Genomic DNA, 14,288 nt, shown 5'->3' with positions numbered 1-14,288 from the left:
CAGCTCAGAGAGCGAGAATAAGACGCTAGACACCAAGCGTTGATAAGGAGAGAGAAACCAAGGAGACAGGAACTCCAATCAAGGGGGTGGCTTGACCACAAAGACTTTGTGGTGGGCAGTGTCCCCATACAACAATGCAAAAACACGCAAAGCTGCAAAATCAACGAACCGTCCAGATACCCGCTGGCTTACCAGGTCGCACAGAGAGATAGGCCCCAGAGCGGGACACTGGAGAAGACGAGAAGGTTACGAATTTAAACAACCGAAGTGAACCCGAGCGAATCCAGACCCCGGAGATGTTCCCCCACATATTACAAGGTAACAGGGAGAACGGGAGAAACGGAAGACCGGCGGGGAACTATTATGAAACAGGAGAATATCGTCTCAGTGCAATTGATGAGACAATGAAATTAAAGTCGAGGAAATTGAACTGTAATAATGTGAGATAGCGAATCACCATAAAAGCTGGAAAAGAGACCATTAAGATTGAGCCTCAAGTACCCTGAAAAGAGGGGAATGTACCACATATGTTAAGAGGCACAGACTGTAAACCAGAAAGATAATTTTATGAAGGGAAGACAAGTGAAGCCCATAAGAGAAAAGATACACAAACCAAGCCACCCCAAGGGAGGGGGAACATTGCATACCAAAAGTATATGTCACAACTAAGTAAGAATATACTAGAGTAGTACAAAAGGCACTTTACTGTGGAGCAACTCATAAGCCAGAGAATGTATAGAGATTCCTGGAAAACAATCACTAAGGAGGAGGGATAACAAAAAGAACTTGTGAAAGAGTTACAAGAATGTACACAGAAAGTGACTAGAGACTTTATATAGCAAGGGAACACCCACATAGCAATTGGAAAAGTTAGGCCTTTTTTCAATAATTTAATAAAAAAACAAAGTGGCAATATCAAAATATTGTCTCCGTCTCTTTTCTGACCTGGCACAATATCTAAATTGATCATCAATATGGCTGGTTGTCTCTTGCAATAAAAATATGTCTTGGACTCTATTGGACTCGGAAATGGACATTTGATTCCAAATTATGTAACTGTGGCAGAGAGAGGGGCACCTGCACGTATTTTATGTCATGGTGCCTTAATATCATTCCTATCTGGCCGAGGATTAAGAACTAATAGACCTGGTCCTCAGCATTGATGTCCAGCTCAACTGAAAGCTATTCTTCTTAAATGATTCATCGTTTTACCAAATTCCTGTTCACTCATCTCAGATTGTGGAATCTGGCAAAAAAACTTGTTTCACGAAACCTGGAGTCCAAGTAACCTCTCCAGGGTGAAGACTGGATAATAGAGAAGGGGAAACTGGCCACATGGAGCATGGGGAATCATGAGAACTTCAAGTGAATGTGTGACAAATTAAGGGATGCTTACGAGGACTGAATATTGGATGCAATCACTACTCTTTTTGTCCACCTTTTTATTTAACGTCCTCATATCCATACCAACTTCTTCCCTTTTCTTTCCTGCAATTGTGAGGGAAATATGTTAAGATTTGTTGATAACCATCATGTTGCCTTATCAACTCAATGCAACTTGCTCTTTGATGACTTTTCCGTTACGTTTTAGACGTTTTTGTAATGCTGTTGCTTCCGTGGTCTGTTAAGGATTATATGTTTATGCTAATGTCTTTAACTGTAGGTTATTACCTCCACATTTTTCTACCCCACTTCCAGACCAATAACAAGAGGAAATTTGCAGTTTTTCATTGAGCTTCAGGGGAATCCACTTTGGTCTCTCCGGATGTTTTGGCCTACAACTAGGGCTGGCCAATATTGACCAAAAGTCACATCTCACTATGTTTGTGTGGGTAAATGCTCAGTTGTTAGCCGCCAACTACATGTGAGATGTCACAAACACTTTTATTTATAAGACACTGATCAAAATAAAGTGCACATACAAGGTTACTCTTCCTGTTTCAGAATACACAGAGCTATGTAAATATCAAAATGTAAATAGAAAATGGTAGTTTATGTAATTATGTATAGATATGTATATAACTCGATGTTAATGATATTGTCTCATCCTATATCGATTCTGAAAGTGTATTAATATATTTCCAAAAGTTGCTATATCGCCCAGCCCTACCTACAACTCCCATCTGCCCTTCGCCATATAGTCAAAGGCGAAGAATCATTGGAGCCATAACCCAACACCTCTAGAGAGTCACAGGCTGCTTACTCCTAATGTACCTAAGGAAAAATGTATTTGAAAAATCAATAATGGCTTTCTCTTTACATCTTGGACATGGAACATTGAAAAAGAGTCCACGAGAGATACCCAAACTTTTTCCTTATTCCGCACTCACCTGCTCTCCTCAATGCCATCAGCTCATGTCTTTGAACCTGGCTCTGCCCTATTTACATCCCTCTGTAATCTCCATCGTTACTGCTACATTATTGATTGCCAATGTGTTGCATATGAAGTACTCCGATGCTCATGCAAAGAGGGGCAGGTCATATTGTTAAAGTGTATTAAATACGTATTTATTAAACATATTTATTACAGAGTTTGCACTGGCAAAAAGAAATTTATTCCATATGTAGTTGTCTCAATAGCAGAGGTGTATCCTATATCCTACTGTTTACATCAGGAGTGTCCAACTCCAAGCCCTCAGGGCTGCAAACCTGGCCTTTTTCAGTATATCACTGATTAATATTCATAAGATAAATTAGCATGAATTTAGAAATATTGTATGTAAATTTATCTTATGAATATTAATGCCGGATAGCCCGACAATCTGACATGTTTTCCGGCCCTCATTGCCTGCAGTTGGACAACCCTGGTAAGCATAGTCAATGAATCGATTCACTTCCGCCTTTCGTTTCATTTAATGCATGACATATTTTCATGCTCCATAGATCCTTCAATGCCAGAGTTCCCGAGCTTGAAGAATGTGCAGAAAAACAGAATCTCCCTTGAGTGGACGCCTGCTGCAAATATGACTGGTGCAGATTTCATTTACAACATCACATACAGTAGTTCACAGGGGGCTTGGAGTGTCACAAACAGCACTGCCTATGCCACCCTTGAGAGACTGGTACCTGGGACAAACTACACAATACGCATTGTGACAGTCGCTGCTGGTAATTATACCAGTTTGCCTGCTTTCATATCTTCATACACAAGTAAGTTGAGTTTCTGTTTTTGTATACTGTGTTCATGAATGCCCTACACTGATTTACTTGTTCTCTGACATTGTACCAGCAAATATGAATTCAGTATTTCCAAAACCTATGGTGATCTTGTGAATTTATTTTCTTTATTAGCAATAAGCTAAACGTAATAGTGCAAGAGCTGTTCACTACGCCCACTGCTTCTCTACAATGGTAAATATAGGGCAGTTGTTAAAAGGAGCTATGATGATAACAGGACTGCCCCAGTTCTATTGCTACAGATGCTCACTGTGATTTTATGGGTGTTGCCATCAGCACCCCTCAATATTCCCAATGGGATGTCCTTTGCCTGACTTGCAATTATTGATGCTTTAAAGCTGAAACAAAAATGACAAAAATTAATATTTTCTGCTTTTTATTGAATAGTCTATACAATCCATGTGCACGTGTTTTTGACGGAAAGATGCCATCATATGCCTCAATGTTTGCAAATATTTAAATGTCAATGCCACTTTGCCTGCAAAAATTGCTAAAACATACAAAAAGGAAGCTTTCACTACTGAGGTTTTTTCTCCAAATATGTGTCTGTGTAGTGGTACCAAGGTGTGTTTTCTGGTAATATTTTCCTTAAACAAATTGTGACTTGGCTGTCTCCACTCTTAACCTAGAAACATTGAAATGGTTATTCATTACGTAAGAAAAGTCTAATCCTGAGCCATAATGTTAAGGATATCAGCTTTACTTCTTCAGCATAATTTGTTGCGAGAGTTGGCTGTGAAATAAATATGAAATAATGCAGAAACAATATCAAACAACTGTTTGATTTAAGGCACAAAACGGCCCCATATCATTGCTGCTCTCTGTGATCCAAGAAGGAAAAAATTCCTCTACACGAGAACTGAATACGACTAGATCCATCACAATATAAAACATATATCAAAGATTACAACAAAATTGTAATATTCTGTATTAGTGCAAAAATAAGGGGGTTCTGGGAGTTTCTCTACTACCGGCCTATATCCGGGGTTAGAATCTCAACCAGAGTCTTTAGCTCACCATCCTTTCACAGAAGAGAAACTTCCACTACATATCAGTCTTTGTCCTGCCCAAGGGCAGTCCAACACTGAAATGCCTGGCAATTCTCTTCTGAACAAGAGTACCACCAGCAATCCCAGACACGTGTTTCAGCCTGGTTGGGCCTCGTCAGTGAGGTGGAGCTGTGCCTCTCTAAGAACAGTTAGCAAGGGTTCCACGTCTGGATCACCCTAGTAACTTAGGGTGAAAACCCCAAGCTACTTAATATGCAAAAACAAGGGGGTTCTGGGAGTTTCTCTATTACTGTCCTATTTTCCGGGTTAGAGTCTCAACCAGAGTCTTTAGCTCATCATCCTTTCACAGAAGAGACATTTCCACTAAATATCAGTCTTTGTCCTGCCCAAGGGCAGTCAGCACTGCAATGCCTGGCAATTCTCTTCTGAACAAGAGTACCAACAGAACCCCAGACACGTGTTTCGGCCTGCTTGGGCCTCGTCACTGAGGTGGAGCTGTGCCTCTCTAAGAACAGTGAGCAAGGGTTCCATGTCTGGATTACCCTAGTAAGGAGGTTCTGGGAGTTTCTCTACTACCGGCCTATATCCCGGGTTAGAGTCTCAACCAGAGTCTTTAGCTCACCATCCTTTCACAGAAGAGAATTCTGGGCAGGACAAAGACTGATGTGTAGTGGACATTTCTCTTCTGTGAAAGGATGGTGAGCTAAAGACTCTGGTTGGGACTCTAACCTAGGATATAGGCCAGTAGTAGAGAAACTCCCAGAAAACCCCTTGTTTTTGCATATTAAGTAGCTTTGGGTTTTCACCCTACGTTACTAGGGTAATCCAGACTTGGAACCCTTGCTCATTGTTCTTATAGAGGTACAGCTCCACCTCACTGACAAGCCCCAACCAGGCCGAAACACGTGTTTGGGGTTGCTGTTGGTACTCTTGTTCAGAAGATAATTGCCAGGCATTTTGGTGCTGGACTGCCCTTGGGCAGGACAAAGACTGATGTGTAGTGGAAATTTCTCTTCTGTGAAAGGATGGTGAGCTAAAGACTATGGTTGAGACTCTAACCTGGGATATATGCCAGTAATAGAGAAACTCCCAGAAACCCCCTTGTTTTTGCAAATTCTGTATTAGCATCTGCCAGGGGCATGGTCTTGGCCTCCCAGCCAATGAGTAGGCTCAGAAACAGGGCTTTGCCACATGGTAAAGCACCAGTTGTGAGCCTCCTCAGAGCTGGAGGCCACCATCTTCCTCCTCCAGATAGTGATGTAAGTGCCCCTCCATCCCCCTCGTCCCCATTCCCCTAGCCCCTCTCCTTATCCACACATTTCGCCCCCTCTCATCCCCGTCCCTCTTACCTTCTGCTTCTATGTCCCTCACCGGTGCTGCGAGCACTAGTGTTCCCGGAGTGTCCAGATGCATGAAAAGAGAGACGGGACAACATTTAGTCCCTCCTCGCCCGATCCATGGCGCCCATATTTTTTTGGAATTTTAATTTTTTTGTTGCAAAAAGCTGTACATGTCCTTTCCCAACTTAAAAAAAGCAATATTAGCCTCACAGGGGTGGGGGGCATTACTGGACCTGGTGCTTAAGTGCAGAACAGTGATATTACTATTATGTGACCAATTCCATGAAACGCCATATTATGCCGAGATATTTTTAATTCTACTGCTACTGAAACAACACAGCTTCCAATTATGTTCCAGGGACCTTAAAGGTGCCATTTGTAAAATGTGCCCGCTGGTCAAGGATAAAAACATAGAATTTCTATGTGGTAAAACATATGTTTACTTCGCCATTTCTTCAGATTTAAACCTACAATGTTCCTACAAGTGAATGTTCAATTTTGCTACAAGGGAATATACTTGTAACTAATTGAATGTTGGTAGCTCAATCAGTCCTCTCCACAAAAATCATTTTAGGGTGATCAAGTATTGTTCGCTTCAGTAGACGTTCACTACACGTTGGCAAGGGAGGCCTCTAACCTGAATCTCAGACAGATTAGAGTCATGGACATTGATGATTCCAAAACTCTGCTTTTATGACAAAAAATGTCTGTGTCAATTCTGATACTGAAATCTATGTTTTCTTTCAAAATAATTAGGGATTACGTTTGTTCTCCTTGCATATAATATTGATTGTGTCTATCGACTACGTTTACACATTGAGTGTTCACAATGAACACCCTTTTTCCTACACTCTCCTCCTCATCTAATTCCCTTTTTTGTCAAAGAATATTTTCTTCAGCATGCATTTGTTTGCTCACAAAACACATTGCACTTTATACTATATTGGTTCCGTAACTAAGTAACTCCAAGCAATACCATGTTGGCTTAGTTGATATGTAGGGGCCAAGTTGTGTGAGAACCTCCCTCAACTTTACAAATTCAAGCACTTTACACAATCAATATAGAGCACCTTTTATGCCATGTTGCCCTGGCTACCCTATTAAAGTTATAGATATAAAGGATGAGTTGTTTGTACTAATTGCTATAATGTTTCAAACTTTTCATCTAACTAAAGTGGCAGATCATTTTTTACACAATATGAATATGAAATGTATGAGTCTAATTGTTCGTGTACACTGCCCAACATGCACCATTATGACCCTTTACCAACAAATTACACACAATGGCCCAGCCAAGGTGACAGTGGCCAATGTTTGCAAATGTGAATCAGTCCGCCACTCCTGTTGTCTGTAAACTCTCCGGTCCCTCTAACATTATTTTATTTACTTAGATTTTGGATTGCACTGGCTCATAACAGGATTCTCATAATGCACTGGCCCTCATTACGACCCTGGCGGAAAGTGACTGACCGGACCGCCACAGCGTAAATAGCGTTTCCGCCATTGCACGAAGGAGCAAAGTGCGGCCCATTCCGACCCATCGGGCACGAGCACCACGGCATGGCGGAAGTGCAAAGTCCGCGATGGCGGAAATGACCCCAAAACGGCCCACACCGCCGCCGTACGGCGCCCTAGGTGCAATACCGCCACCCATCACAGCGGACACCGCAGTGTGCGCCTACCGGAAAGTACGGTGACCGGAAATATACGGAAACGGAAGTAAAAACATGGGCCCGGAACGGGAAACATCCCGCCGTACACCTATAAAACCACTAAAACCACACAACCACCAAAAACACTACCCTGAGACACACCCCAACCCGTCATCCACCCTAGCGAAACCAAGAAAAATGGGAAAAGTAGCGAAGAAAGCGTGCGACCGCAAGCGGCAGGTCCACTTCTCCCGTGAGGAACTCACCGTGCTAACAGAGACCCTCCAGGAGAATGCAGCCGTCGTCTTCTCCACGCAAATGACCAGGACGGCACTTGCGAACAAGAAGGCCATATGGGCTCTGGTGGCACAGCGGGTAAGTGCGGTGGGGACCGCACCCCGCAACCCACAGCAATGCAGAAAGCGATGGGACGACCTGCGGATACGCGTCCGCAGCATACTCTCTGCCAACCGCAACATTGCCACAGCCACCGGGGGAGGTCCTGAATCACCCATCAAGTTGACCCCCTGGGAAGAAATCTGTGCCTCCACCATCGGAATGGAGAGCATAGAGGGAGTCGGAGGGATGGAGAAAAGAGTGCAGACATCCGAAGATTCAGGTAGGTGGGCCAGATAAAACAATGCCAAATCCACAAAGTCCAATCATGTGAAGTACCATGTGTCCACATAGTGCAACAGAAACACATGTCCAGGAGAACGTCCACACACATCGGCCTGATAGCGCACGTTAAAACCCACAATAAATACATAATTAATTAAAAACCCCTAAAACACGCACTACACGTGCAGCAGGCACACCCTAACTGCAGGCTGCCAAACAACTGCACCCTCACTCCACACACAAATGAAACCACCTCCAAGGCCCCGACCCAAATCACCCTCAGGCACCACCCCAATGCATGTGATACAATGCCATTCCAATTCCCACAGACCCATTAATAACCCTCGCCCTCCTTTACTCCACCACAGGGTCCGATCCAAACGACGAGCATCAGGACACCCCTACCAGCACACCTGCAAAGAGGGCCAAGACCAACAGCCAAAGACCCTCCACCTCAGCTGCACGCATCAAGACACGGCAGCAGCACAAATCAGGTGGCAGCACAGAGGAGGGAACATCAACAGGCACCCCAGCAACCAGCATGCCCACACCACCACCACCACAGGTCCCCCCAACGGATGCCACAGAAGGCACTGCCTCTGGTGGCAGCAGCACCATAGGTGACACCCCATTGATGGCAGCATGCTCTGACACAGAAGACGGGGATGTCGAAGTCAGATCCATCCATGACCTGTCCCAATCCCCCTGTCTGTCCCATCCCGTACAACATGAGGATACCACGCAGGGGCACCCACAAGACGACGACTGGCCATCCCCCACAAGCCCTGTGGCAAGGCAACATGAGGTCAACAGCCCCTCTGTGACACCCCCGCAAATGGCCATGGCCCAGCAGAGGCAACAGTCCCTCGACCAGTTAATCGTGCAACAGCAGCAACTGGCCACGCTTCTCAAGGACCATGCCGATGAATGTGGGGGCACTAAGGCAGACATAGAAACATCAACTGAGACACTTAGGGCAGAAATGGAGAGAGGTACAGAGACACCAAGGGCACAAATGGAGAGTAGCACCGAGAGCCTGAGAGTCCAAATGGAGAGTAGCACCGAGAGCCTGAGAGTCCAAATGGAGAGTAGCACCGAGAGCCTGAGAGTCCAAATGGAGAGAAGCACCGAGAGCCTGAGGGGGGAACTGCATGCGACGTCCAAAGACGTATGTGCCGAACTTGCCGCAGTGCGCCGTGTGCTCACTGAGCTCTCGCAAACCCTTAGGGACATGCATGGACGTGAGCAGGCAGAGACATCATCCGTTGCAAGTTCCGTCCAGGGCAGCCCCCAACGTAGATCTGGGAGGAACCTGCGCTCCACAGGCATGGGTGCCCCTGATACCCGCAGAGGGGGCTTGCAATAGCGACAGCCCACTGACAATGAGCATCTTTGGACACTGGTGTTCGGGGGGGAGGTAGGAGGGTGGAGGGGGTGTGTTGGGCTCACTTGGGTGGCGGGTCGATAGGGTGTTCAACATGATATCACATATGCCATAAACAGTGCACGATCAACCAATGAGATGTGTGGACATTGATCTTTGTGTACTAGGCCATCATAGGCGTACAGTCCATATTGTGCATGTCCCAGACACACACAGTGCCACGAGTCCCGTGTCCATGTATCAGCCACCAGGCGTGAGTGCTAGAAGCATGCATCAATGAGATGCTGACGAATGTCACGGCCCTCCGGTGCCTCGCAGACTCCTTGAGGTGCTGCCACATCCCCACCCTCATCATGACCATCATCAGGTGCTTGCAGTTCTGCGTCAGGGGGCATGGGCACATTTCTACGTACGCACATGTTGTGTAGCATGACACATGCCATCACCATCTTTGCAACCTTCTCATGGCGGTACAGGAGTGCCCCGCCAGACCTGCTGAGGCAGCGGAAACGAGTCTTCAGTAGGCCGAATGCCTGTTCAATGACTACACGGGTACGTGAGTGGGCATGGTTGTAGTCCTCCTCATGCTGGTCCCGTGGGTTCCGGACTGGTGTGAGGAGCCATCTCTTCAGTGGATACCCAGCATCACCTGTATGTGGACGAGAAACGTATGATGTTGAATGCCATTGCTACGTACGCACACCCCCCCCCCCTTCCTGCCAGGTCATTGCCGCATCACATACCCCACATCATCATGCATGAAATGAGACTCACCGAGTAGCCAGGATCTGTTCCCTGCGTGTCGCTCCATGTAGCGTGGTATAGTAGAGTTCCTCAAGACCATAGAATCATGGGTTGATCCAGGGAATCGGGCACAACAATGTGTAATGATCCTGTTGGAGTCACACACCATTTGTACATTCAGGGAATGAAATTGTTTTCGGTTGCGGTACTGGGCCTCCATGGCATGTGGGACGACCAATTCCACATGGGTGCAGTCGATGGCACCAATGCAACCCGGTATGCCGGCAAGTGCATGGAATCCCACTTTTGTGTTGGTAATTTCCTGCTCCGAGCGTGGTAGAGAGATGTAGTCGTCTGCGTGCTGCAGGAGGGCATCGAGCACTTGCAATAGTGTCCGTGAGAACAGTGGCTGAGAAATGCCATGCAACTGTCCGACTGTGTGCTGGTAGGTGCCTGTGGCCAGGAAGTGGAGTACAGACACCACCTTCAGTAGGGGTGGGATGGCGGTTGGGCTATCTATCATGCTGACAAGGTCAGCCTGTGTCATGTCCACAATGGCGGCTATGGTGTCCCGGTCCAGACGGTAGAGGGTGTGGATCTGCTCATCAGTGAGGTTGAACGGATGTGCTCGGAGGCGTGGGATTGCGGGCTGCCTGCGTGGTGGTAGTGGCTGTGCTGGCGGCCCTTGCTGGCCCTGCCTTGCCCTCCTCCTCCTCCTGCGTCTCCTCCGTGCGGCCGGTTGTAGTTGGTGTTCGTCTTCTTCTTGGAGTTGGAGTACTTGCAGTGCTATCAGGTCCCCCAGGGCCAACATCGGGAGTCCTGCCGGTAGCATTTCGGAGTGGGTGTGGTTGTGGGAGGAGACTGGGTGTGCAATTTATGTGTTTTCAGGCTGTATGGCCTCCACCTGTGGTGATTCATTCCACCTGTGCAAACTGCTCTCCCCTTTGGCCGAGCACGTCCCGCACACAACGCTGCAATTCGAGGAATGGCATCTTGCTATTGCAATCATGTATTTGTACCCGATGGCCGTGTAACATTGGTTGATATGTTCATTCTGCTGTGGTCCCATTGTTTCACATACTATCTGTGCAGTCGCGAACAGACTTGTGAAGGGTCAGTGGAACGTAGTACTCGAGTAACGGTGGGCCCTCATGCATCACTGTACCGAGTTGCAACGACGGGCGGGGCGTCCCATTTGTGGGTGAAGGCAGTTGCCATTTTCACACACAGCCGCACTAGATGGATTAATTAGTGATTTCAAACGGCCACAGATGCCTCTTCGACGTGATGTTGCAAATGAGGAATTCGAAGGGCGGCGCTTTCGGTTTTCAGCTAGCGGCGAGGAGATGCCCACAGGTCTGACTGCAAATATAACGTTCTATTGTTCAATGTCCTTGAGACAGGGGCCATGGCGAGGATGCAATGATTGATATGAATGGTTTGGGATGCGCAATAGCGACGTGGGCGGTGAGGCCGGACGTTCCCAAATACATGTTACTTCACTACACTGGAATTACGGGCTGGGGCACTGTGGATTTTGCAGGCTGCATAACGCACAGACTCAATGGATATTTCTAATGTTATGTGAGTGAATATTCAGGCGTTTTCATACCGGGATGAGGGAATGATGAATGGATGCATGGGCAGGTGATTTGATACAGAGTTTGCCATGTACAGGGCTTCTTGGAATCTATCCGCCTCCCCTGCGCTATGTGATGCAGGGCTGCCATAGTGGGACCATCGTCTATCTGGCCTTGTTGAGCCCTCCCTGTCTCGACGCGCCCTCAGACACTTGTGTCCATGCACGTTACCAATCCCATCTGATGGATTCTGTTTTGACAGACGCATGCACAGGTACACTCGTTTGTGATGGTGTTTACCCCTCGATATAGATAGTTATGAGTCGCAAGTGGTTTTGGGGTGGTGATGATCCTTTGGAGTGGGCTAGCATGCATATGGCTGTGGATTTAGTGTGATCATTGAAGTGAGTTGTTCGGATGTAGTTCTGATGGCCATTCTGTTCTTTTTCTTTTCTTTTGGTTGACAGGTATCTCCTCCCCTTTTGCCACTGCCATCTGTATGCCACTCCTGCAGATGGCTTTTACTCCCGACACCTGCTGCTTCGTGTTAATCAGTGGAGCAGCATTACGATCTTATGGGACGATCGCCAATGGGCCACATGCCCTTACGCAGTACTAGTGGCTCGGAGCAACATTTCGGCCTTTCAGCTGGACTAGTGCCTCCCCATTGGGACGGCCCTGCGGTTCTGTGCGCTTCCATGTTGCCTTTTCGTACGTGAATGTGGCTCTGTGTACCATGATGGAACAGGGCGTCACACAAGTAGTGGCTGGTCATTTCTTGCGGATGCAGCCCACAATGGTGAAATGTGTCTTGGAGTTCATGGCCTAATGGCTGTATGGGCTTGGTGATTTTGTTGTGCATTAAATTTCTATTCTGATTTGGCCCGTGTAGCGTTCTTCTTTGCAAGTGATGTGGCATATTCCTATTTGGGGAGCGATGTATTGGGAGGAGATCTGCATTGGGTTCCAGCTTCGGTGTTTAGTTGCGTGGTACTGTACTGGGCGCGTTTGCCTACGAAGCCCAGTGAGGTCAGGGATGGGGGCTGCCAATATGACTGTTTGAATGTTGTCATGCTCAGGGGCGGGGGATTGGGTTTTGTGTAACAGATGCCGGTCAGCCAGGTGGACTGGTGGAATGATGTGATTTTCGGAATATTGCTGGTCACAGGTGCCTGTGTTTGCGTGCGTTTCGGGGGGGGGGACTGTGGTCATGTCCATTGGATTGGCTTCTGTATTCGTGCCATCTGTGCCCTGCAGCTCCCATTGGCCCCTCTTGTGATTCTTTTGTTCGTTGGCATGCATGGGTGACTTGTACATTTCACTGGTTGCATTGTGACTTCATTGCACCTACGGGGAGTTGTACTTTGTGGGCAGGGAGCGGTGTACAGGCACTCAGTGGGGCCGTTTACGGTTGATTCGCGATGCCGTACTTCTCACCATGGCGGAATGGTACATTCCGCCATGCTTGATGGCGTTAGGCACATGTCCGCTAGGGTCGGAATTTGCGTACCCTTGCGCCATGGTGGTATTTACGGTTTGGCATGGCGCGCGCGCGCGTGTTTGGTGCAGTTGGCGTTGGCGTTCACTACGGTGTCGCTATTGGCTTCGTACTTTGCGGTGACGGGTCATAGTCGCACTGAGCGCTATTCGATGGCGGTATTGCATTTCCGCCATCGTTTTCCGATTTCCGCCAGGGTCGTAATGAGGGCCACTGTGTTAATTACAGACACACTGGTAGAATTTGCCTTCCAGCATGTTGATGTATGGGTATCAATGTGCTCTGGTTTGTGCATGCTGGAGAGGTTCATTTCTTCAGTTTTTCAATGGCAACAAATACTTGTTGGTTTTGCTCGTTTTCATTCACTTCCTTGCTCTTTTCTGGCCTTGAAGAGCTTGCTCACCATCTCATCGTTCTAGCACTCTGACATTACCATGCATGTGCATGCAGGTTTCAGCATAGAGATGGGCGGCGGCTCTCGCTCTCCACAAGGGATGGAGATTAATTGGATCTGATTCTTTCAATATATGTGCCTCCACTTAAGGTTTCAATTCTTAAGCACATAGTTATTCTTTCTCTTCTATTTTCTGTTTACCAAAGACACCTCAATCTTTTTTTAAAGAAAGTGCTTTCACATTACCTACAATGAAATTCATGCAATATTGTTATTTATTTAAATGTATATTAGTTAATTCACTTGTGTCATCTATATCACTTTCCTATTTCAAAGTGCGCTGATGATCGCTAAACAATATCTATCAGAGTGAAACACATACTGACTTGGATTGGAATGTAAAGCTACAAGAATGACATATTTTTTCCTATCACAAGGAGGGGAATACATATTTTATTTAACTGAATGGACTCATTGCCAGCACCTATCCTTGCTTTAGTTACAATCACTTGTAAGGTGCATTCACACATGTACCATTGCTGCCATTATATTATATGCATCCAAAACGATAAAGTCCTTGTATGAGCATCCACTGCAGTTTAAAAGCATATACTCTTGTGTTATGTGCAGATTTCATTGATGACATCCAATATTCACTAAGATATAATCAAACATGCATTCCTTACCTCAGGCATTATAAAGATTGCTAGACAGCGTCAGCAATTTAGTTATTGACAGAAGAACAAAGCGTTCTTAATTTGTAGACATATACCCTCTAACACTTATGGCTATTCCTTCTTCTTTCAATCCAGAGAGTATACAGAGCAATACCTAGCATAACAGCCTGATCAACATGCACCACAGGCACATGCCTATACATTGTTGGTC

General features: G+C 46.4%; 1 protein-coding gene across 1 annotated transcript in view; it reads left to right on the top strand.

Annotated features, from left to right (window-relative positions):
- Positions 1-14,288, top strand: part of LOC138505094 (uncharacterized) — a 717,078-nt gene that overhangs the window by 520,182 nt on the left and 182,608 nt on the right. The window contains exon 49 of the mRNA XM_069625408.1: positions 2,884-3,150. Coding sequence (XP_069481509.1) covers positions 2,884-3,150 — 267 coding nt within the window. The remainder of the gene's footprint in view (positions 1-2,883; positions 3,151-14,288) is intronic.

The sequence above is a fragment of the Ambystoma mexicanum genome, chromosome 11 (genome assembly GCF_040938575.1).
Source record: "Ambystoma mexicanum isolate Mex_15411 chromosome 11, UKY_AmexF1_1, whole genome shotgun sequence".
NCBI classification, from domain to species: domain Eukaryota; kingdom Metazoa; phylum Chordata; class Amphibia; order Caudata; family Ambystomatidae; genus Ambystoma; species Ambystoma mexicanum.
The sequence above is the reverse complement of the archived record's forward strand: the minus strand, read 5'-3'. Positions and strand labels throughout refer to the sequence as shown.